At 39.5% G+C, this 26,692-nt stretch overlaps 1 protein-coding gene across 4 annotated transcripts in view; it reads left to right on the forward strand.

Annotated features, from left to right (window-relative positions):
- Window positions 1-25,774, forward strand: part of TMEM200A (transmembrane protein 200A) — an 86,112-nt gene extending 60,338 nt beyond the window's left edge. For all 4 annotated transcript variants that reach the window (XM_086317882.1, XM_086317884.1, XM_086317883.1 and 1 more), the window contains one exon: window positions 22,786-25,774. In XM_086317882.1, coding sequence (XP_086174008.1) covers window positions 22,802-24,277 — 1,476 coding nt within the window. In that variant the 5' untranslated portion in view covers window positions 22,786-22,801 and the 3' untranslated portion in view covers window positions 24,278-25,774. The remainder of the gene's footprint in view (window positions 1-22,785) is intronic.
- The last annotated feature ends 918 nt before the right edge of the window (window positions 25,775-26,692 follow it).

The raw sequence follows: 26,692 nt of genomic DNA on the forward strand, positions 1-26,692 counted from the left end.
CTCTGCCACTGTTTGATCTGTGTAAAGACTGGGTCTGTTAAGAAAATCCCTTCATCTCAGTGGCTCTCAAACTTCAGTAGCATCCACATCACCTAGAGGGCTTGTGAAAACAGATTGCTGGGCCCATCCCCAGGGTTCCTGATGCAGTAGGTAGCACTAAGCCCATTAATCTGTATTTCTAACAAGCTCATGAGTTATACTAATGCTGCCCTATGTTGAGCACACTTTTCCATCTGAACTCTTCCAGGGCTCCTTCCCCAACCCGCCCCCAAATTTCCCAGTGCTAGTTTTTCTCCAGGTACTGGTTTTGCTTTTTCATATTACTTTTGAACTACTGGAATGTTCCTGATTATTTCTCTTTCTGATATTTTATGTGTCTACCCAAATGTTGTTTTGATTGTTATGGATTATGAATTCTTACTCTTGTGAACTGTCTTATCCCAGAAGACTTTCTAGAGAGAGAAATCTGAGGGAGTTGCCTGCCCAGCTCATATGAAGGCTGTATTTGGTCAGTAAAGGGATGGTTTCCTTATAGCAAACATTTGGGCCCTTTAACTAATTATTTAAGAAATGTATCATTTTTGTTGTTGTTGTTATACTCCTGGTATCTAGCTTATTAGCTCGTCGGCCTTTTAGAAATTATTAAAAAAAGAATCACTTCAGTATATTGGTGAAAGATAAAATTAATGTGTCTGCAATTTTGCACAAGGAGTTTTGTCATTTAGTTGACTGCTTCAAGCTTTAAATTCATGGTTGTAACTCTGAAGTTGAGCTTGGCATAACAACAGAGCAATTTGACTTTTAAGAATAAAGACACATGTGAGCCTAAAGAAATGAAAGTCCAGGGGCTTCCCTGGTGGCTCAGTGGTAAAGAATCCACCTGCCGATGCAGGAGACATGGGTTTGATCCCTGATCCAGGAAGATTCTACGTGATGCGGAGCAACTAAGCCCGTGTGCCATGACTATTGAGCCTGTTCTCTAGAGCCCAGGAGCCACAACTACTGACCCCACGTGCTGCAGCTACTGAAGCTGGCACTCCCTAGAGCCCTGAACAAGAGAAGCCACTGCAGTGAGAAGCCCTCACACTGCAGCTCGAGAGTAGCCCTGCTCACCTCAACTAGAGAACAACCTGTGCAGCAGTGAAGACCCACCATAGTCAAAGATAAATACGCAAATAAAATTCTCAGAAAAAAAGAAAGTCTAAATTTTGAGTGATCTTTGGTATGGGGAGGGAGGAGGGAGGAGGGTTTGGGATGGGGAACACATGTATACCTGTGGTGGATTCATTTCGATGTATGGCAAAACCATTAGAATATTGTAAATTTAAAAAATAAAATTAAATTAAAAAAATGTTTGTTAATAAATTAGTAAACTACAAGTTACATTTAATGAGACCATAAAGTCAACTTTTTCCAGATGGCTTATCTGGGTATTTTCTTTATGTGTATCTTTTCTCTGTGTATATCTCTAGTTACAAGCGGGGCATTTGTATACCTCAGTTGGTAAATTAAGAACAGCTGTGTACATTTTGGTGCTCGTTCTCCAGTGGTGTATGTGTGTAGTATACAAAATATATTTTTGAATAAATGAGAGCTTACTACATTTTTCTTTTTATATTAATTAGCATATTTATTGAACATTTCTTCCTGTCATTAAATGATTTTTTACATTTTAAAAACTGACTACATAATTTATGTGAATGTATCCTAATTAGTAGATCAAATCATTGTGCTAATATAGTCAAAAGAAAAAAGAAAACCATGTTGCCAGATTACCCTCTGGAAAGAGAGAAAAAACTTTTGTATAAACATTACGCAAAAAACTTTTTGCTGATATTTCCTTGGTTTATACTTCTTATCTGATACTTTAGGTAAAAAGTGAAGTCTTTATATTGATTGGGTACTAAAATATTATCTATGAGTTTAGGGTAAATAGGAGTCAATTTTTTATATTCTTTTCAGTTTGGGAAATAGATAGTCCAATCTGTAGCAATAAAAAGATGAAATACCAAAAATTATGCCCCAAAGTAATGAGATACATAAGAAACTAAATAGATTGAGTGTTACCATCTGTTACTTTCTTTGGGGAATATTTGATCTTTATTTCATCTATGCATTGGGTGATATGGTATTTGTTTTTTGTTTTGAGAAACTTGATTACTTCTCACATACCATCTTGATAATTTTTATGTAACTAGTTCTTATAAAGGTTAGAAGCTGAGCTCATTTTGTCATCACAACACTTGGAAGTGATTGAGGGCATGCCACTGTGCCATTCAATTCAGAGATGCATATGATTTCATTCTTTAACATATTTTTTCTTTAAAGGATAAACTTTGTTCTTTCTTTAAAGAATATATTTTTCCTCACTACATTCTAAATTCATGATCATAAACTCTTCTTTCTCCCCTTTATCTCCTTGTTTTCTCTCAGCCTTTCCAATTAGACCTCCTTCCCCTAATTCTGTTGCTGTTAACAAGCAGTACATTTGAAGAAGGATCACATGATTTCAAGCTAAACAGCTCTGGACTTGAAATCTTGCTTTTCTACTTCTTTACTGTGTGCTGTTGAGCAAATTACCCTCTCTGAGCCTCAGTGAAATGGTACAGTTTTTCCTCCCTCACAGACTTTTTCTGAAGATTAAATATGATGATATGTACAAAGTTCCTAAAAAAACTCAGTAAACACTAATACCTTTCTCATCTTAAATTTTTTATTCTTTGTTCTCAAGTTGCATCCTTTCCCCCAGAGTCTCCAGATGACTCATTTGAACCTCTTGGCAGATCTCTTGGAAAAGATTCAGGATAAACCTTTTCCCGTTCTTTCTGGGATTCATCAGTATTAAAAAGTCACCATTTAACTAACATTTACTTTGATCTCAGTAAGTCCATAGAGTTTAGTTTAGTCAACTTTATTCCATTTAAGTCTGAATGAATCCTAAAATGAGTTTTTAAGCAGGACATAGTCCTCAAGTCTTTTATAAGAAGGAATTACTATCTGAGATCACAGGTCAAGCAAGGAGCTATAATGGTGACTAGTGTCTCCAACAAGCAAGGCTTAAGTATGTTACCACTGAATTCTGTGTTCTGCTTTGGAATTGCTGACAGAAAGTGATACTTTTTGGGTCTAAACTTCCAGCCAGTCTGAATTCGCGCAAGTGCACTTGTGGCTTATCTTCCTTCTGTTTCCTCTGTTGGGAATTCCTCTGCCTGTCTGCTTTTGCTCTTCCCTTCTTTTAAGACAGCTTGAGGGTCATCTTCTTTATGAAATCTCTCCTACTCATTCCTTCTCCTCCCCAACTCCAAGGTCATTATCTCCTTTTGACCCCTTGAATACTCGCATCATCGTGCCAAGAACATTTTTCAGTACTTGCTTGTCCTCCTGCTCCAGGCGCTCAGCCCGATAAGAGCACAGAGGATGTCAGATTTACTTTGAAGCTCTGGACAGAATCTGTGTTCAATTGGAAGAATTAGGAATGTTATTTGATTTACTTAATTACTTGATTTCATTATCTTACACAGATTTTAAGAAGAAATGATGAAAAGTCCTCTTCATCATTCAAAAAGTAATAAAACAAAATAATCCAGACACCCTATAAATACATGGTTTAAAGCAAAGGACACTAAATCCTGAATAAGCTGGGTGATCAATTCTCTACACTGTTTTTGTTTTAAAGATACAACCAGTTCTTCAGGAAGTGATGTCATGGCTACAGAAGTTGTATAGTCAGAACTGGAGTTGGAGATCCTACAAAACAGTTGTTGTTGTTTAGTTGCTAAATTGTGTTCAATTCTTTGTGACCCCATGGACGCTAGCCCTCCAGGCTCCTCTGTCCATATTTCCCAGGCAGGAATACTGGAATGGGTTGCCATGTACATCTTCCCAACCCAGGGATCAAAACTTACATATAAATTACATGTGTTCTTGGACTCTTTGTTCATTGGTATGATGGGGATATTGATAACAGCTTTTCACAGTTATTGAGAATTTAAGGAGACAATATGAGAATAAGCCAACCTATGTCTGGTTAAACTCGAAGAAGCTATGAATAAAATCTGTGGTATAAGCATGTAACTATAGAAAAAAAAATATATATATATATACTCAGTACACAAATGAAAATTTACCACTATAACCCTACTAGTATTTGATTTTGATGAAAAAAATCACGATTGAAAGCATTTTATTCATTTATCTGGAGGAAAATTCCTTTACAATGTTACGTTGGCTTCTGTGAACAACAAGGCGAATTGGTCATAATTATATATATGGGTCCCCTCCCTCTGGAGCCTCCCTCCCTTGAAGACATTTTAAAACTCAGATTGAAGTCAAGTGAACTGATCAAAAAGCCCAACCTTGGCATAAACTCATCTTAAATAAGCCCCAAGGATGTTAATGCCTTGAAGAAAAGTTAAATGTAAATATTAATAAACTAGTTACTCAGTCATGTCTGAATCTTTGAGACTCTGTGGACTGTAGCCCACCAGTCTGTTCCATTCATGGGATTCTCCAGGCAAGAATACTAGAGTAGGAAGCCATTCCCTTCTCCCAGGGTTCTTCCCGATCCAGGGATAGAACTTGAGTCTCTTGCATTGCAGGCAGATTCTTTACCATCTGAGACATTAGATTAAGCGTGGAAAAGGCACATATGAGGTAACCTTTGAGTGCATGGATGGTTTCTACATAGCTCCTGCCGTAAGGACCTGCCAAGTCGGACCCATGCACTGGGATAATTCATGGGTCTCTGTAGACATAAGCTGTGCTGCATATGAAGGATGAAATGGTAAATTGAGGGGATAGAAGAGAGAGTTCATTGCAGAGTTTGAAAATTAAATAAAGTTTAGTCTTGCTCCATCATCTTTAGGAGAAGATGAATGTAACTCAGGTTAAGTGGAAGACCCCTTTCCGGACCCCCAGCCCAGTTTCCCTCTCATAATGAAGCTAAAGATCTCCATCCAGCCTTGGTGGCTGCATGCTTTATGAGAATAATAATTTTGAAGTTTCAGAGTGCTTCTCCGTAAGAAGCTCATTTGCATAACTGAGTCAAAACTAGAGGTCAGAGTAACTGAAGGCTGTGAGCAAGGACTGGGCTTTGGGCAAAGGAAGCAAACCACACCACCTCCAAAAGCCAGAAGGGAGTTGTGTGAATAAGTTAGGATAACCCAGGCACAGAGATAGCTGATCAATCCTGATAAAATATTTTCTTTACAGTACACAGCATTATCCTTGAGAATATTCTAGATTATAAATTTCTTCAAGACAGACACCAATTCTTAATTCATCCTTTATATTGCCTTGTATCCAGTAAATGCAGGTGTTGCCAGAAAAGGTAGAATTGTTTTCTGTGTTTCAAGATTGTGATGTACAGTAAGTAAACCTTTCGTTCCTGAATTTCTGATTTAGTCGAGTTAGTGATTTTAGCCATTTTCTACTTTTTCAAGCTCTGCATTTTGGCCTCAAAGGTTATATTACACCTGCTTTTAAATTAGCAAGTCCACTGAATTACCCAAAGATCTAGCAGGTCTACCTTTTACTCTGTTTTCCAAGTTTCAGGATCTTTTTTGTTGTTGTTGGTCTATATTTAATTAGAGTCCCACAGTGGAAATGAAATAAAAGTAATGCATGCTTCATGCAGAGGTGAATAATTAGATATGCAGAAAGTGAGTGTTCTGTTTCATATTCTCCACAACCCCACTCTTCAAGCATAAACCTTGTTAACAGTGATGCTGCTTCCCACATCACTTCAGTGCATATCCAAACACATATCTGTATGTTTGATGTAAACAGGACCTTACTCTTACAGTTGTTATAAAATCTCAAAAATATGATGTGAATGTTTTTCCTTATTGGTCCATGTTAATCATTTTGAATATCTGAATAATACTCTATTCTACAGATGCAGCACAGTCCTCTGTTAATGAGTCTTAAGTTGTTTCCAAGCATTTTCTATTATCGTGGCACTGAATGCATGATTTTCTATGTACTTCTACAAGTCTTTCTAAAGGATGTCTTCTTAGAAGTGAAATGGGGGCATCACAAAGAAAATGAACATTTAAACTTTGGAAAGTCATTCTCATATTAACCTCAAAAAAATACCAATTTGTCCTCTCATGCCAGCTTGTTAGAGTTTGTTTTCTTGCACCTCACCAGTAAGGGGCATAATTAATCCCTCTTTTTTTCCCCCCATGTTTATCAATTAGCTACTTTACTTCTGAAGTAGCTTTTGTTTGCATTTCTTTACTTACTATTGAGTTGCCCCCCCTTTTTTATTGGAGTACAGTTGCTTTACAGTGTTGTGTTAGTTTCTGCTGTACAATAAAGTGAATCAGTGTAAAATATATCTGCTCCCCTTTGAGCCTCCCACCCATCCCCACCATCCCATCCTCTAGGTCATCACAGAGCACTGAGCTGAGCTCCCTGTGCTCTACAGCCACTTTCTGCTTGCTATCTATTTGACACGTAGCAGTGTAATATACCGGAGAAGGCAATGACATCCCACTCCAGTACTCTTGCCTGGAAAATCCCATGGACGGAGGAGCCTGGAAGCCTGCAGTCCATGGAGTTGCTGAGGGTCGGACACGACTGAGCAACTTCCCTTTCACTTTTCACTTTCATGCATTGGAGAAGGAAATGGCAACCCACTCCAGTATTCTTGCCTGGAGAATCCCAGGGACGGGGGAGCCTGGTGGGCTGCCGTCTATGGGGTCACACAGAGTCGGACACAACTGAAGCGACTTAGCAGCAGCAGTGTAATATACATCTCAATCCTACTCTCCCAGTTCCTCGGTCCTACTGCCCTTTTCAGTTGTTAACTGGACTTTTGAATTTTTTCTTCTGTGAATTGACTATGAATGTCTTTTGTCCATTTTTCTCTTGAATTGCTATCTCTCACAGGAAACTACCAATGAAGCAAACCATTCTAAAGTATAACAGATAGTTGAAGCTAAAAATATTTCAGGCGTGATCCCAATATGCCCTGCCCCTGTAGAAAATCATAATGCACATGTATAATGTTTTTAGAAACACGGTGTTATGCCCCGTTGATTTTAGGTTAGGTCTCTCTTGAATCATTTTTACTGCTAAGCATTCTTTCCAGTCTTTTTCATATTCCTGACATTTCATGTAGTCTATCATTATTCTCAGTTTTCCCTTTTTAGCTAATCTGTTTAGAGCCAGGATTTGTGGAAGATTCAGTCATCCCAGCAACCCTCAGAGGACAAGTCTAGTCCTTATATGAATGTTTTTTTAAAAGAGGTGAAAAAAAGTAAGGACTTTAAGGAAATATACGGGAGTTGTTTATGCCTTCAGATAGTTAATGTTTGCAATAATAATCCATAGTTTTCTCCCCCAGTACATTTCTCATCCGCCACTTTCCCACCTTTCTCTCTTCCTTCTTTTCTGCCTTTTGCCCATTTTCTCTGTCTCTCTTCTCCAGCACCAGCTCCGAATCCATTAATTTTTGTCTCCTGGAATTCTAGATAGAAACTCAGTAAAATAGGTATCTACTGGTAATTCTTCAATGGTGAAACAGTGGTTGTTCCCATTCAGTAGACCAGAGAGAGGCAAGGATGTCACTTATCCTGTTGTTTACTTGTTTGCCTTTGTGCTCTGGGTGGTAGGGGATATAGATAGGTAATAGCAATTGTAAGTTTAAACTTGGGCTTCCCTAGTGGCTCAGATGGTAAAGAGCCCACCTGCAGTGCAGGAGACCTGGGTTTGATCCCTGGGTTGGGAAGACTCTTGGAGAAGGGAATGGTTACACCCTCCAGTATTCTTGCCTAGAGAATTCTATGGACAGAGGAGCCTGGTGGGCTACAGTCCATGGGGTTGCATAGAGTCAGACATGACTGAATGGAGATTTAAACTTGGGAAAAGGAAAGCTAAAATATATCTGGATGATATAATTATATTTCTAGAACACCTAAGAGAATGAACTGGAAAGTTTTTTCTTTTTTATTACTAAGTGAGCAAGTTCAGTAGAAGTAGCTTAGTTCAAAACTAATGTATAAAAATCAGTAGGCTTCCTACATCCAAACAGCTACCTGAAGATAGAAATGATACTGACAGAAAACATACCAGTGTGCAACAGAAATCCAGTGATAAAATACCCAAGGAATAATAAGTAACAAAAAATAAGAAAGATCAATGTTTAAAAAAAACTATGACATAAAACTTTTTAGATAAAATGTTGCAGTGGTATAACAAAGCCAAGTTTCCTTTGGCATGATCCCATAAACATACTAACCAGATTTTTAAAAACCAAATTTGTAAGTTCATAGGCAACATAAAATATGTAACAGTAGACAAGAAACTTTTGGCTAAACAGAATGAGAATGGGCTAATCTTATCAGATATTCAAATATACACTTTAATACAAATGCTAATTAAATCAGTTTGGTTCTGGCAAATTAATAGACCAATCAATGGAACGAAATGGTAAGTCTTAATTTTGACCCATATGCACATGAGATTTGGTATATAGTACAAATATATGAAATTAATATGTGATGGAAGTAGCATTTTAAACCAAGGAAGGAGAGATTGGTTACCTGTTCAACAAAGTAGATATTTATCTCAGTTCTTACACAAAAAGAAATTCCAGATACATTAGAAAATTAAAATGGAAGAGAATTGGAACATAGAATTATTGAAAGAAAACATGGGAAAATTTTAAAATATGATCTAATCTTGAAGATCTTTCTAATGATCATATGAGGGGCCTTGACCTTCCACGGCTTGAAGTGGAGCTTAGCTTTCCAGGCAGAGACTGGGTCACATTGGAGAGAGCACCAGATCCTAGCCACTAGACCAGTGGTCAGTGACAAGGGCCCTGGCCCTTCAGAAAAGAATTTCCACAAGGGAGGAAAGTAGTGAAGCAGGTATTTACTAGGAGGAAAAGAGAGGATAGTACCTGTGGATAGTCACACAGGACACAGGTGAACTCGCCCACACAGAGAGGGAGAGACGTGCCCTTGTGGTAGTTTAAATCACTTATATGGGACATTCCTTCTGACTTTTCTTTGGCCAGTCATTTTGGTTTGCCTGGTTCACAGCCTATATCTGGGCTTCCTTGGTGGCTCAGTTGATAAAGAATCCCCCTGCAGTGCGGGAGACCGGGGTTCAATCCCTGGGTTGGGAAGATCCCCTGGAGGAGGGCAGGCAACCCACTCCAGTATTCTTGCCTGGAGGATCCCCATGGGCAGAGGAGCCTGGCGGGCTGCAGTCCATGGGGTCACAGAGTCAGACAGGACTGAGTGACTGAGCACAGCACAGCTCTGTCCATATTTGGTAGATCTCAGGATCCTCCTTTGTGTGTGCGTGCATCTCTTGACATCACACCCGTTTGACCAACAAGGAGCCTTTCTGCATGTGTGGTCAGGGAGGTCTTCTGACTTGAGAATGAGAAGTATGTGGTCTGGGCAAAGCCCAGCCACCTCCCTTAATTGTCCTGCTATTCTCTCCTTGGAGTTTCCTCCACAGGGAATGAATCTCCAATTGCTTTACCCTGGGGTGGGGCGGCATCTACCTCCTGCCTCAAGGCCATCAATCAACATACTGATATTTTCTGTTTGCTTAAAGATACAATCAAAAAAAGTAAAAAATATAAATTAACTATGGTTGCCAGCATATCACTACCAGAGAGCTGATTTCTTTGGCATATAAACAGCTTGTATAAATCAATTCTAAAAAACCAAATGAGAAAAAATTCTCCCCCTTCTATGGAAAGTAGTATGAGAAATCCAACACTGGGCTTACCTCTGGGAAGGGGAACTAGAGAAACCATGAGTGGGAGAGATTTCCTCTTTGTACTGTGGGGTTTTTATAATACCTTGAGCACAAGTAGTTCCGAAATAAAGATGAGAGAAAGACAGATTGGGCACCGAGTACTTTTTGAAGCTGGAAGCTTCAAAATCTGTTTTCCCCAATTCCCCTTGCTGCCTGCCACCAACCTGTACAAGTAGGAGAAGAAGGGGAAGAAAACGAAAATAGAAATAGTTACATGCATTTCCACTGCCTTCTGTTTTTTTTTTTTTTTTTTTCTTTAAATACATTTACCATTAGCAGAGGCTTCCCTGATGGCTCAGATGGTAAAGAATCTGCCCACAATGTGGGAGATGTGGGTTTGATCCCTGGATTGGAAAGATCCCCTGGAGAAGGGAACGGCAATCCACTCCAGTATTCTTGCCTGGAGAATCCCACGCACAGAAGAGCCTGGCGGGCTACACAGTCCATGGGGCCGCAAAGAGTCAGACACAACTGAGCAACGGACACACACACACCATTAGCAGCTTTTCTCTAAAGGACCTATGGAAAATGTCTTGCTCTACTCACCGCAGGGTAGGCCAATAAATCTGAGACAAGGTATTGAGACAAAAGGACTTTATTTGGGAGCCGGCTGACAGAGAAGATGGCAGGCTAGAGCCTCAAAATAAGCACTTGTCAAGGCCTGGATGGTTCTTTTAGGGATCAGAGAGGAGACGGGAGGTGAGGAAACAAACAAAAAAACATTTACTTCTTACAGATAACTTCTAGAGCAGCAAACTTCAGGCAGGGGCATGTGTTAGTTTCACTTCCATACAATCCTTCACTGGTGGGTCAGGCTATCTCCTTGAGGCAGGCCATGATGTTACCTACAAAAACAAAAGTGGCTAGATTAGGGATCCAGTCACAGAAGCAAATTCAGTATGAATTCAAAATTAACCCTTCCTGATTACATATCCTCTAAATGCTGAAGGACTTTTGTATTTCCAGGCTTAATAGATTGCTTTGTGTGTGTGTGTGTGAGTCAAGAGGAGTTTGATCTTGCCATCCCTCACAAGGCCTCTCTTCATACCACTTTTTATCTTGCCTGAAAGGCATTCTTGCTCAGATTTTACTTACGGGAAAAATAAGTAAGTTCTCTAGAGGGAATGATGGACTTTGAACTATTTCCTAGTGTTTTTCTAGGATTTTAAAAATGCTACATAGCTTAGAGCTACTGAAATTTGATGTACTATCTTGTTACTGAGGATTAAAAAGATGACATGTGTGTGTCCGACTCTGTGCCCCCATACACTGTAGACTTCCAGGCTCCTCTGTCAATGGGATTCTCCAGGCAAGAATACTGGAGTGGGTTGCCGTACCCTCCTCCACGGGATCCTCCCAACCCAGGGATCAAACCCGCGTCTCTTTTGTCTCCTGCATTGGCAGGTGGATTCTTTACCACTAGTGCCACCTGGGAAGCCTGAAAGATGACATGGCTCACCTCTAATTTAAATGGTGTTTTTGCTTCCCTGGTGGCTCAGAGGTTAAAGTGTCTGCCTGGAATGCAGGAGACCTGGGTTCGATCCCTGGGTCAGGAAGATCCCCTGGAGAATGAAATGGCAACCCACTCCAGTACTCTTGCCTGGAGAATCCCATGGCGGGAGGAGCCTGATAGGCTACAGTCCCTGGGGTCACAAAGAGTAGGACACAACTGAGTGACTTCACTTTCACTTTCCTCTAGTGAGAGATGTTCCTTCTTTACAGTAGAGAAGAAGGTAAGACCTTTTGCCTTATTAATGGTATTGGCACAGCTGTGTCACACACAAAGCTGATAGATGTATCAAGACACTGGCTTCAAAGTGGAGCAGCTGAAATCGAAACTTCCTAGTGCACTCTAGCTTTCCCCCTCATCTTATAGGAATATCAGCCTGTGTTTGGATTTTCCAGGCATTTAAAATAACTGGAAAGGACATTACTACTACTTAGAGTCTCACTTTCCAAAACCATCTTCGAAAACATGGTCATGCTACCTGTAAGTGAAATTACCAGATATGTTCTCCTGCAGAGGAGGAATCCATATAAAAGGTCCAGTTTGTGATTTAGATACTTCAGCTCTTTTTCCAGGAGTATCTCAGCTAATTTCGTGCACCTTAGTAAGTCTGTGATTTCTTTAGCTTCTTTATACCAATTCCAAGTCCACATCCTGCCAGGAAATGCAGTGAACATGGGTCATTACAGTCCTTACAAAAACTTCTTCAGATTCGAAGAACTGGGGTCCAGGGTGAGAAGTATATTTCTACTTTGGGGAAAATAAGTTCTGATATCTTCTGTTCCTGCAGAAAATGTCTCCCACTGTCTCTCCGCAGGGTTTTACCTAACAGCTCATTATGGAGCTGTTATTTGGCCTCCTGAAGATTTTTGTGTTCTGTGGGCTTCCTGGCTTGTAGCTCTTAGAGAAAATTGTTCCATGTCATTGTTGCACAGCTCATGATTGGTTTAGGCCCATATTTTATAGTTTGTCAGGCCTGCAGGTTATGGAAGCATCAGTAACAAAGAATATATATAGATTTCCAAGTGCATTCTACATTCTTAGCATTTTCTGTATGTTTAGAAGGTACTTGACCATAAAGTGACATTTTTTCTGGGTATCGTGTTGATAATTATAAAAAATTCTGTATATCCCCTTAGTTCCAGCATTCATGTGGAAGTTGAACTATACTAAGTATAAGAATTGATACTTTTGAACTGTGGTGCTGGAGAAGACTCTTGAGAGTCCCTTGGACTGCAAGGAGATTCAACTAGTCCATTCTAAAGGAGATCAGTCCTGGGTGCTCTTTGGAAGGAATGATGCTCAAGCTGAAACTCCAGTACTTTGGCTACCTCATGCGAAGAATTGACTCATTGGAAAAGATTCTGATGCTGGGAGGGATTGGGGGCAGGAGGAGAAGGGGACAACAGAGGATGAGATGGCTGGATGGCATCACTGACTCGATGGATGTGAGTTTGAGTGAACTCTGGGAGTTGTTGATGGACAGGAGGCCTGCAGTGCTGCAATTCACAGGGTCGCAAAGAGTCGGACACGACTGAGCAACTGAACTGAACTGAACTGAAGTATAAAGAAACCATTCTCTCCAGGGCAGACCAGCAAAGGTCTTCAGAATGTACATAAAATCATAGCTTAAATTTGTCACAAAATTCACATTTCTTGAATTTTCGCTTTCTATCAATATCTTCCCTAGTTCTCATATTCCCAACCCATATTCTTCATTTTCAGTCTGTTTTATGTTCAGGTGTCCCAGTGGGAACAGAATGGTGCTTGCAGAATTGATCAGATTACTCAGGCGTTTGATTTAATTGTGTCATTAAAATAAGTAAAAATATCAGATGAACTGGTTTGGGTTTGTCTACTTTGTTTTTATTATTGCTAATATTATTTTTTGACACAGATGTATCTAAATCTCAACAAATAGAATGAATTGAAAAAGGAAATCATGCTTTATTCTTTTGGTAGTATATTTCCCACCTGTCTCTCTCTTATATACACTCAACTCTTCTTGCAACTACCACATTTTTAATGCTTCTAGCACTAAAATACACAGATTCCACTCAGATAGTTTTTGACTGTAAATCCCGGAACAAACTTGCAGTCATAATTTCCTTCCCCTGCGCAGTGACCCATCACTAATTATTTAACTCAATATATTAAAATATGTTTTTAGTTTGCCTACCTGAGCAATGAAAGGGTTAATAATATTGAACAACGAATTAATAATAATAGCTACTGTTCATTGAGAAGTTATTTTAACCAACACTATAGTGGACAGTTTATATATATATATATATATATACACACACACACACACACATGCTATGCTAAGTCACTTCAGTCGTGTCCAACTCTGTACGACCCCATAGACGGCAGCCCACCAGGCTCCCCCGTCCCCGGGATTCTCCAGGCAAGAACACGGGAGTGGGTTGCCATTTCCTTCTACAATGCATGAAAGTGAAAAGTGAAAGTTAAGTCGCTCAGCCGTGTCCAACTCTTAGCGACCCCATGGACTGCAGCCTGCCAGGCTCCTCCGTCCATGGGAATTCTCCAGGCAAGAATACTAGAGTGGGTTGCCATGCCCTCCTCCAGGGGATCTTCCCAACCCAGGGATCGAACCCAGGTCTCCTGCATTGCAGACAGATTTTTTACCATATGAGCCACCAGGGAAGCCTTTTCATGTATAAATGTGTGTGTGTGTGTGTGTGTGTATAAAACTTAGCTTTATCCCTAAGAAGATCTTAAAGTCAGACACAGATGCTGACCGTAGCTCCCAGACACTGAACTGTATTATTTCCTCTGCCTATTAACAACCCTATCGGTATTATCCTCATTTTACAGGCAAGGAAACTGAGGTTGCAAGAAGATGAACCAGTTTTTCAAGGATAGTTGTTAAGTGATATGCAGGGATTCAAGTTCCCTCGGGTCTTCTGCCACCAGTGTACTGTATCCTCTCTATTCAGGACAGGTTTTGTCATTTTATACATGGAGGAACCAATGTAACAAAAATTTAAAACAACATGTCCAAAATTGCATGGCTATCAAGTGATGAAGCAAGGATGTAAAGTCTTGTCTTTCTGATTTCAAGGTCCACATGCGAAACCATTATGCTACACATTAAAAAATGATTTCTATTCTATCCTTATTTTTTAAACTTTAATATGATTGAGCTATCAGTCACCCATAGGCATTTTCTCTTTCAACTCTGGGAAGTATGTAGATTAGAAATACTCTTCTAAAAAAGTTTCAAATGTCTCTACAGGGAAGAAAGTCCTAAAACTGTTCTAGCTTGAACAGAAAATATTTCCATCTGTCACATTTGTGGATACCACATGGGGTTTTTATATAATGCTTTTGTTTGGTCCTGAAAGCATAGATTAATTTTTACTTCCCTTTGGCAGATAGCCATACCGTCTGGCAACTTGTTAAACCTTGAGATAAGAATAAAAATTCAAACAAAAAAGTAAGGCGATATCAAGTATATTTAAAATAATAGGCAGACTTCAGCTGAGAAGATGAAGAAAACCCATGGAGCAAGGACCCTTGTGAAACAGTGAGAAATAATGATGACTTTGAATCTGTGTGGCAAACTTCTACTGATGCCCCAGGTGTCCATGACCTGCTGCTGCTTCTTGGAAGCCTCCCTGATTCCTCCAGATAGTATGGAAGAGCATTCTGTTGTAACTTCATCAGAGCTGTTCATTCATTCGATTTTAAATGTATACTCTGTGTTCCCACTGGACTGCATACTCTTTGAAATCAGGGACTGAGTGTTATTATCTTTGTGTCCCTAGTACCTAGCATATTTCAGTTGTATTTAAGCTTTCATCAAGGCAGTTCACAGTCAACAGATAAACTTGCTGAGCACTAATTACATTCTAAGCACTGTGTGAGGCCTTGGCAGATAGCATGAAAAATAATAGAAAAAAGGCGTCTAACCAAGAATGAACATTGGACTTGGAGTCAGAAAACTTGAATTTCAGTCTTGTTTTCTGCTTCTTCATTGTTGGATCTTAGACAGCATTCTTGGTTCTTAGTTGGCTAGAAGGAATGTCCGGATTCAGAGTCTTCTAAAGCTTTTAACTCTCCAAATCTAGTTACTTCCTCAGATATAAGGATATGAATACATCTAGAATCACATCTGGTGGATAGTAGGCTCATGTGTGGTCAAAAAGTAGGTCAGTATGGTTAACAGAAGACCTAAGTGTACAGGAATAAACTTCCTTCCATGAGGGTGTAAATATTAAAAACCGGATTTAGGGCTATGAAAAGCAAATCTAGGATGTGCTTAAACTTGTTAAAAAAAAAAGAGTAAAGGACAACAGAAATAAGGTTTTTAGAATTACAATCAGAGCAAGAATAGGAGAGGATAAACCTGATGTTTAGATGAGATGGTGTAGTGTTGATAATGTAACACACAGGCAGAAATCTTCTTTGTCAAGGAGAAAGAGTTTTTGGCTGAGATGTGTAGAATAAAAATGGTCTGGAGGGGATATGAGCTCAAGGTGATGAGTAGATGGTAATGGAGTCCCTGAAACAATGCAAGAGTCTGCATCTCTAGCAAGAAAGGTAGCCAATAAGATTGAATTCCTACTGACGATTTCTGAGCTCTCCAATGAATGGGTATGATCACAGAGGCCCGGAGATGGCCCAATAGCATCCTGGTTTGCAAAGTGAAGAAGCAAGCATGTTGTGTGAAGTTGAAGCTGCTGATCCTAATAGCTAGCAGTTTTGCTAGCAAAATTGTAACTGATTTATGAACACTGAGGATGAAAAATAGGATAATTGATATATAGCTAAAAGTTCAGTTCAGTTCAGTCACTCAGTCGTGTCCGACTCTTTGAGACCCCATGAATCACAGCACGCCAGGCCTCCCTGTCCATCACCAACTCCTGGAGTCTATCCAAACCCATGTCCATCAAGTCAGTGATCCCATCCAGCCATCTCATCCTCTGTTGTCCCCTTTTCCTCCTGCCCCCAATCCTTCCCAGCATTAGAGTCTTTTCCAATGAGTCAACTCTTCACATGAGGTGGCCAAAGTATTGGAGTTTCAGCTTGAGCACTAGTCCTTCCAATGAACACCTAAGACTGATCTCCTTTAGGATGGACTGGTTGGATCTCCTTGCAGTCCAAGGGACTCTCAAGAGTCTTCTCCAGCACCACAGTTCAAAAGCATCAATTCTTTGGTGCTCAGCTTTCTTCACCATCCAATTCTAACGTCAATACATGACTACTGGAAAAACCATAGCATTGACTAGATGGACCTTTGTTGGCAAAGTAATGTCTCTGCTTTTTAATATGCTATCTAGGTTGGTCATAACTTTCCTTCCAAGGAGTAAGCGTCTTTTAATTTCATGGCTGCAATCACCATCTGCAGTGATTTTGGAACCCAGAAAAATAAAGTCTGACACTGTTTCCACTGTTTCCCCATCTATTTCCCATGAAGTGATGGGACCAGATGTCATGATTTTAGTTTTCTGAATGTTGAGCTTTAAGCCAACTTTTTCACTCTCCTCCTTGGCTTTTTTTTTTTTTTTAATAGACATTTATTTATTTTAATTGTCCTCCTTCACTTTCATCAAGAGGCTTTTTAGTTTCTCTTTACTTTCTGCCATAAGGATGGTATCATCTGCATCTCTGAGGTTATTGATATTTCTCCTGGAAATCTTGATTCCAGCTTGTGCTTCTTCCAGCCCAGCATTTCTCATGATGTACTCTGCATATAAGTTAAATAAGCAGGGTGACAATATACAGCCTTGATGTACTCCTTTTCCTATTTGGAACCAGTCTGTTCCATGTCTAGTTCTAACTGTTGTTTCCTGACCTGCATACAGGTTTCTCAAGAGACAGGTCAGATGGTCTGGTATTCCCATCTCTTTCAGAATTTTCCACAGTTTATTGTGATCCACACAGTCAAAGCCTTTGGCATAGTCAATAAAGCAGAAAATAGATGTTTTTCTGGAACTCTCTTGCTTTTTCCATGATCTAGCGGATACTGACAATTTGATCTCTGGTTCCTCTGCCTTTTCTAAAACCAGCTTGAACATCTGGAAGTTCACAGTTCACGTATTGCTGAAGCCTGGCTTGGAGAATTTTGAGCATTACTTTACTAGAACGTGAGATGAGTGCAATTGTGCGGTAGTTCGAGCATTCTTTGGCATTGCCTTTCTAAAAGCTACAAGTTAACCCAAACTAATTTTGTTGTTGTTGTTTTGGGTAACTTACAGAAGAATATCTGTCAGCTTGTCATTTCACAAAATCATATCTCTTGGGAGAATATGGAAGCACCGAGTGTAACTGACTTTCTTGCTAGACTTATTTATAACTAGTTGAATGACTGCCTAAAAAAATAGCTGCTAATCATCATATTCTTCAGGCCAGGATGCATATTTTGAGGCCCACATCTACTATAGTACCAGATACCAAGTTTTACTAGTTACTTGAATGAATATATAAATTAAAAATGCCCACCTAGGAGGAGGTCTCGAGTGGAAATTCACAGGGTGTAATTCAAGTTTCAGAAGTTTGGGTGAAGCCTTGGATCATGAGAGATAGATTAAAAAACAAACTCTGTGCCCAGGTTAACAAAGTGAAATTCAGTATAGAAAACTTCTTCACTTGAATCTTTAAGAAAAGTCCCAGCCCTACTCTATCCAGGATGGTAGAGAAAGGAGGAGAGTTGGGGTGGTGATTGGTTTGTTCTGAGTCTGCCCCTTCATATCCTGAAAGGGATCTAGACAGATGTGAGAGGTCAATGCTCACCCAAGGACACACCTTCACTCTCATCTATTCCCAATAAAAATGGAAATGGAAGTCAGTTGTTTCATAGTCACCATTCTAAAGGGGGCTTCGTAGGTGGCATAGTGGTAAAGAATCCTGCCAATGCAGGAGATGCAGTTCCATCCCTGGGTTGGGAAGACCCCCTGGAGAAGGCTATTGTAACCCATTCCAGTATTCTTGCCTGGAAAATTCCATGGACAGAGGAACCTGGTGGGCTGTCCATGGGATTGCAAAGAGAAGGACACAACTGAGCAACTGAGCCTACAATCACTGTTCTAAAGGTACAAAGCATTCTTTAGGGTCTGGTGTTCTGATAGAAACAGGAATCAAAATAAGAAAAATGGGCAGGTAAAGAAGACCTCAAGTGAAAGCAAATGTGGAGGCCCATGTCATCTCAAATTCTGTAACAGCACAGGCTTTGTAGCCATCTCTGAGCTGTGCGACCTTAGGCAACTTACCTAGACTCCCTGAGCCTTAGTTTTCTCATCTGCAAAATAGAGATCATAAAGATTGTGTCCACTTCCAGAACTGCTGTGATAATAAGTATATTCTTATACCAAAACACTTAGAATGGTGCCTGACTGTGACCAGTGTGTTAGCTATTATTACTATTATTATTATTAAAACCTAGAAGGATGCTATGATTTGTTATGGTAAGAAGGCTGTAGTTTACAGGATCCCTATTCTCCCATCCCTTCACCTCCAGCCAAAAATGTGGTAAAATGTAGAATGGAGGAGATGTGGCTTTGCAGAATAAATAAACAAGTAGACTTAGGCTATTTTGTGTATACTGAATACTTTGGGTCAAGTTGACAGTGCAGTTTGATGCTGCTGAGGCTTGTGTATTCACTGCTTCTAGATTTTATAGTTTCACTAGGTTTCTATGGTTTTTCTGGTAGTCATGTATGGATGTGAGAGTTGGACTATAAGGAAAGCTGAGCGCTGAAGAACTGATGCTTTTCAACTGTGGTGTTGGAGAAGACTCTTGAGAGTCCCTTGGACTGCAAGGAGATCAAACCAGTCCATCCTAAAGGAAATCAGTCCTGGGTGTTCATTGTTAGGACTGATGCTGAAGCTGAAACTCCAATACTTTGGCCACCTGATGCGAAGAGTTGACTCATTTGAAAAGACCCTGATGCTGGGAAAGATGGAAGGCAGGAGGAGTAGGGGATGACAGAGGATGAGAAGGCTGGATAGCATCACGAACTCAATGGACATGAGTCTGAGTAAACTCCAGGAGCTGGTGATGGACAGGGCGGCCTGGCATGTTGCAGTCCATGGGGTTGCAGAGTCTGACATGACTGAGCAACTGAACTGAACTGAATTGTGATTTTCCAATATCAACCCCTCATGTACAAGTTGAGATTAATTTTCCTAAGATGACAACAAATGTATTTTGCATCTTCCTCTAACTCCACTGAGCATGAGTCTAGCATTCAAGCATTTGGGAATGACTGTTGCTACCTTTCAAGACCTGGCCCTCCGTCTCTCTCTAGGCCAGCCTGGTTCCCGCCCTTGGTGCTGTGTGCTAAGGCCAGCCAGAGCTCTGTTCCCTAGTCTTTCTTTCTTTCTTGACCTTATCTGAAGTGCCATTCACTTGCTTTCTTTCACTCTGATGAATGTTAGAATGCTCTCATCTGTATGAAGCCTGCTGTAAAAGTCCTGCCTGATGGAAATTTTTATTCTAGGGGTTATCACATTCTGTTCTATGTAGATATACCAGCCCCTTCATTAGCTTTCAAGCTCTTTGAAGCAGTGACTGAGTGTGCACATTTTTGCTTTTCCTTTAGGGTCAGTTTGGTGCTCTGAGTCCTGAAAGAAGCTCATTTAGTGTTGAATTGTTTTGAATGGAATCAAGGGAGGACATTGACATCCAACCTGAACTTGCTAATCCTTGGGCGTCTTGGTGCCTCTGGCTGGCTGGTCAGGGTGGTCTGGCTGAAGAAACTGTGTGAGCTTTTATTTTCCCCTCATTCTGGACTTAATTTCTGTACTCCTCCAGGTGTCTTTCCTTCTCTCAGTCACACTGTTATTCAGCCTGTGCTTTTTCTTCCTGTCCTGCTAACCAGCATTGGTTCTTCCTAAAAGAACCCAGTCCTCCACTGCTCTTTTCCAGCTTTCTCTCCTCATCTGTATTTCTCAAAATATTTTTTTTTCTCTTCCATCCCCCTTTCCTCTATCAACTTAAGGAATAGAAAATGGCATCATAAGGAGAAAATGTTTTAACAAGTTGGGGAGGACTCGGAATGTATATGGAGTGGGAATTCACCGTGGTTGCTTTTAAACCAGATGCAAGCCTTTTGCCCTTGTTTTCATTCTATTCAGAAAGATTTCAGATGAAATCCTTATCCTCCTAAATGGAAATAACTGAGTTAGATGGCTGTTATCTAATCTAAGCATTTTTTTTCAAACACTCGAACTGGTATTGGGTTCAATAAAACATAGATGGACACAGCTTTGTTTTACCCAAGGTTTAGTGGGTGCCCTCAACTGTAGTGTGCATACTTTGATAAACTTCATAGGCTAGAGCTGTGGGTTAGATCATGGTTTGTTCTTCCAACATTCAACTATTTTAATCCAAGCTATAATTCCAATGAAGGATGGATTTATTCACCAGCTTGTTCAGCTAACTAAAACTGTAGGTACCATCCACCACCATGTTATTTAAACACAATTCAGAAATCATAAATAGAAATCCAAAAGGAGAGCTTGATTTCACAAGACAGAATTTGATACCACGAAGAAACTCTTGTAGAAATTTGCCAGAGACCTTGCGGGTCTTAAAATATTCTCTGCTTTCTACTAGCCAGATTTGGCAGCTTGAGAACTATTCATTACAAATAATGACAAATATTTTACCAACTCACAAAATGTTGCTTTTTGTTTTGGCATTACATTTGTTCAAATTTTAAACTAGGAAAGCTAGTACAAAAATCCTGTGGTCATACAGAAATCTCAGGAGAAGTATTATTCCCATACTGAGCATTTTAGCAAATATTTCTTGACACTAACTATGTGTAAGGTATTATATCAAATATTTCTGGTAACAAAAATGAGAGTTAAACTTAATGTTTGACCACAAGTGGTGGAAGAACTAAGACACTGTAATATGGTGAGTGCATAGAAAATTTGCTAAAATGCTCTGAGGCACGAACTCGCGTGGGATTTGCTTAACCAGAGAAGGCTTTATAAAGAAATGGAATATTAGCTTTATAGATTAGCCAGAGGATAATATGTGAAATATGTGAAAGAGATAAAAGAGGGTCTAGACAGATGAAACACTATTAATGAAGTCTCAGAAACATTGTATGGAGTACAGGCAGTATGATTCGGTTTTAGTTTTATGTAACTGAAAGAGAGTAGTTGGAGATGAAGCTAAATTCCATGGGTCTGAAAACCCAGAGTAAAACGTTGGTGAGTAGTGAGAATATTTTACCTATTCTTCCACTCTGTAAACAACTTCAGAACCATATTTTTAGATAATTAATCTAAGCTTGATTGCGGAGGAAGAGAAATGGAGTTTGGAAGACCAGTTGGGAGGTTATTATAATAGTCTAGTAAGTGTTAATAAGAATAGCACTAAGCTGGGAAGAATAGGATTGGAATGAAGGAGTAGAATTCAGAGACATTCTATAGTGAAAATTTTTAGGATTTAGAACCTGATTAGAGGATAAGAGGCGGAAGAAAAGGAGGACTTAAAGGTAGCTATGAAGAGTCAAGCACAAGAACTGAGGCCATTGAAAAAGTCGGACAAGTCAAGTGGCGGGTAGAAGGTGAGTCCAGCCTGTGTGGAGGGGATGGAGGGGAGCTCAGCTTTGCTGGAGAAGCATGATTGTGCGTAAATATGTTCCCCAATGGGGAGCTGGAAGTGTGAAACTAAAACTCAGGCTACAGTTCAAAATACAGACTTGGGACGCATTAGCATTAAGGAAATAGTGGAAGGTGTAGGAGGGAATACGAATGCCAAGGGAGAGCATAAACAGAAGATGGCCACGGACAGGACACTTGGGGGAAGCTTGTCTACTTTTAGGTGAGGAAAAATAAGCTCAAATCGAAATAGTCAGTGAGGTCAGGAAAGAGCCATGAAGACACAGTATCATAAAAAAAGGTGGACAAGAGCAAGTTTCAGGAAAGGAGGGCTCGGGTAATATCATGGAAACAGAGAAGTCAGGAAGATGAGAATTGAGCAGGAGAAATTAAATTTGATAGTTGAGAGTTCATGGGTGGCTTTTGCAAGAGTAATCTTAGAACTGTGAGCTGATGGAATGTATTCTATTTGTAAACCTAAGGTTTGTTTGGGGCCTATTAGGTGTTTTGGGTATTTTCATTTCTTTAAAACAATAATGAAGGATGGTGTGTGTGTGTGTTTAAGAGAGAGAGAAAAAAAGAGAATATGTGTATCTTGTGGCCAGGAAACCGTTTTATAATTTTAAGCAATAAAATATAATTTTAACTGATAAAGTTACTTAAGGAAAATGTACCTTGAGCTCACATTTCCCTAATAATAGAAACACTAATTCAGCCAAAAAAGGAAATCTCTAGAATTTTATATTAGCCGATAAACAAAACTTCTACCCAAATTATGTTGATTAAAAAGACATTCTTCTGCCCCATTGCATTACACGAAACAGCAACAACAAAAATATAGAAACACTTGCTGAAATGATGAGCGTACCTCAGAACACAGATTTATCATCGTTTTCTCTTCTTTCCAGAATAAAAGACCGAGCTATGATAGCAACTGGTGGAGTGATAACTGGCCTGGCTGCCTTGAAAAGGCAAGACTCTGCCCGATCACAGCATCATGTCAACCTTAGCCCGTCACCTGCTGCCCAGGAGAAGAAACCAGTCAGGCGTCGACCTCGGGCCGATGTTGTGGTTGTTCGAGGCAAAATCCGGCTTTATTCCCCATCTGGTTTTTTCCTCATTTTAGGAGTCCTTATCTCCATTGTAGGAATCGCAATGGCAGTCCTTGGATATTGGCCTCAAAAAGAACATTTTATCGATGCTGAGACGACATTGTCAACAAACGAAACTCAGGTCATCCGGAACCAAGGCGGTGTAGTGGTTCGCTTCTTTGAGCAACATTTGCATTCTGATAAAATGAAAATGCTTGGCCCTTTCACAATGGGGATTGGCATTTTCATTTTCATTTGTGCTAATGCCATTCTTCACGAGAACCGTGACAAAGAAACCAAAATCATACACATGAGGGACATCTACTCCACAGTCATCGACATCCACACTCTGAGAATCAAGGAGCAAAAACACATGAATGGCATCTACACTGGTTTAATGGGAGAAACGGAAGTAAAGCAGAATGGGAACTCCTGTGCTTCGAGACTGGCAGCAAATACCATTGCTTCTTTTTCAGGTTTCAGGAGCAGTTTTCGGATGGACAGCTCTGTCGAGGAGGATGAGCTTGTGGTGAATGAAAGTAAGAGTTTTGGGCATCTTGTGCCACCTTTGCTCTCTGACAGCTCTGCCTCTGTTTGTGGCCTCTATCCGCCTCCTTCCAAGACAACTGATGATAAAACCAGTGGCCCTAAGAAATGTGAAACCAAGTCAATCGTGTCATCGTCCATCAGCGCTTTTACATTACCTGTGATCAAACTTAATAATTGTGTGATTGATGAGCCCAGTATAGATAACATCACTGAGGATGCTGATAACCTCAAAAGTAGGTCAAGGAATTTGTCAATGGACTCCCTTATGGTCCCTTTGCCCAATCCCAGTCAGCCTTTCCAGCCAGTCAGTCTGATGCTCCCAAGGAATAATTCCGTTGGGGAGTCATTGTCAAGTCAGTACAAGTCCTCTGTGGCCCTTGGACCTGGAGCTGGACAGCTCTTGTCTCCTGGGGCTGCTAGAAGACAGTTTGGTTCCAACACATCCTTGCATTTGCTGTCATCACACTCAAAATCCTTAGACTTAGAGCGGGGTCATTCCACATTAACCGTTCAGGCAGAACAACGAAAACATCCAAGCTGGCCTCGGTTGGATCGAAGCAACAGCAAAGGATATGTGAAACTAGAGAACAAAGAGGACCCAATGGAGAGGCTGCTTGTGCCCCAGGCTGCAATCAAGAAAGACTTTACTAATAAGGAGAAGCTTCTTATGATCTCAAGATCTCACAATAATTTGAGTTTTGAACATGATGAGTTTTTGAGTAACAACTTGAAGCGGGGAACTTCTGAAACAAGGTTTTAATGTGGAAAACATACCTTATTTTACAAGGATATATATATTTTAAACCTATTTTCACTGGTGTTTCCTTGTTAAAATTTTGGTTACAAGCCTTTTTAATCAAATGGTTTGTAGTATGTTAGACCTGGCTGCTTAACTGTGTAATGGAGATGGTTATATGTTTGGATTACTTACTATTGCAATACTCTGTATACTACATGGGATTTTATTTTTTTCCAAAAGCATGGTCTCTTTTATTAATATGAATACAAAGTATTTCCATCCAAATTAAAGTTCCTTTTCTTTACTTTAAAGTTTTTTCATTGATGAACATATTCTTTCATCGATGATCATATTCTTTCATCTTGATGATCACACATAGAGCAAAGTGTCCAATTTAGAAAAGCCAGGGTACCAAAGTGTGGACTGGAAGTATAAATTCAATGCAAATAGTAGGTGTCATTTTCTGAAAAATTGCTTTAGGATTGGTTAAATTTTTAAAAGGCAAAATATCTGGCTTCTGTTCAAACTAAATAATTGAATTGGTTAAACTTGTTTAGTTCTGTGTAAGTAACTGATATGAATTGGTAAAGTTGGTTGTGACTAGTACCCTGAGCTCTAGGTAGGTTGTATTTTTTCAACATCAGTTCTATTTTAGTGATATTTTATTAAGAAACCATGTATTCAAGAGCTACAGCTGAGAATGCCAGATATTCTTAGGGGTAAGTATCAAAATGCTCTTAGCTTTAACTTTAGATATTCTGGATTGAAATTTCTTTGCAACTGACTTGAAAAATGAATGAACCAATTTAGTGTTTAGAAGTGCTATCTTGAAATAATTATATATATGAAGAAAATGTTGACTAATGAATGAAAATATATGCTAGTAAATGCTAACTAGTCTCAGTACCTTTCCCTAGCCATCTCTCTCCTCATCTAATATCCACTCATTCCTACATCCTTGTTTTCCCCTAATATTTCTTAGTTCCTGTTATTTGGAAGAAAATCAGCTAACCTTGACTTTTCTTTTATCTTTGCATATCACTAAGTTGGTGGTTGAATAAAATTTAGTCCTTGGTACATTGCCTTGAAATTTATCTTGTTCTAGAAAGCCTTATGATAATTCCAAAGACTTTCTTATGGCATAATAAATATTTAGGATTATGGTTCTCAGTTATTGAAGATAATAAATATTAAAATAGATTTTCCACCAGGAAATTTTCATGTTTTCCATTAGGGTAACCTAATTTAAAAAAATTGTTTAATGGAACACTCAGGAAATTTTACAAGTTTTTCTCAATGTGTAAACATTTCTGAACATCAGTATTGCAGTTGTAGAAGAGGAAAAGGAAAATATCTCTGTATTTGTAATTCCCCACAATTCCACCTTGTATTGGCATCATGAACTTCCCTCGATTGAGGCACAGTGTTACTTGTTAGAACATCAAACCTGTGTATTGTAATAGTGTGGGCTTAATATTTTATGATAAAGCATTTAATAAACCTCTAGTCTTAATATAAGTGTGTGCTCTTCATACATTTGCTATTATTTTTTGAATGAAATACATTTCTGCTTAAAGTACTGCTTTTCAAACTTTCAGATACATTCTACTGAAGGCGCTTGATACCCTAACATCTGCACTGGGTACTGTGGCTTCTTTATTTTCATTTAAAAATTTTTTTATTTTTGGATTAATGAGCTAGGTCCATCCATATATTGAATTAAGCTATTTTGATATTTTGTTATTTGGATGTGATGCTTAATTTTATGTGTCAAGTTAGCAGACTAAAGGATGTTCAGACTTCTAAGTGTGTCTATTAAGGTGTCTCGCAAACAGACTACCGTTTCAATTAGTAGACCAAGTAAATTGCCCTTACCAATGCAGATGGATATAATCTAATCCACTGAAGGCCTGAATAGGACAAAAAGGCAGAGGAAGGATGAATTCCCTCTCTCTACTTGAGCTGGGGCATCATTCTCTCCTGCCCTAAGAAATCAGTGCTCCTGGGAACTCAGACTGGGACTTATACCATTGGCTTAAACCAAAGGCTCCTTGGTTTTTAGGCCTTTGGGTTGGGCTAGAACTACCACCTGCTTTCCTAGGCCTCTAGCTTGCAGGCGGCTGGCAGATAGTGGGACTTCTTGGCTCCAGAGGTAATCTTTCATAATAAATATATGTATATATATCTAAAAATATATATCTGTTAATATCTCCTATTGGTTTGGTTTCTCTGGAGAACCCTGACTAAAACACTGAGGATCATTTTCACTTAAAATTTCTCTGACTTTCAGGAAAATAACCAGATACATAGCATCCAGCAAATGTCAGTGATACTCCTAGATTTGAAAACAATGGCTCACAACACCCCTGATGTGACAAATGACTAAAGCAATATAATTTGCTCAGCTCGCCCCTGAAAGAGCTCTAGCAATTTGAA

Source organism: Bos grunniens, chromosome 9, assembly GCF_055505025.1.
Source record: "Bos grunniens cultivar Pamir isolate PY7600 chromosome 9, Bosgru_T2T1.0, whole genome shotgun sequence".
In the NCBI taxonomy this organism is placed as follows: Eukaryota; Metazoa; Chordata; class Mammalia; order Artiodactyla; family Bovidae; genus Bos; species Bos grunniens.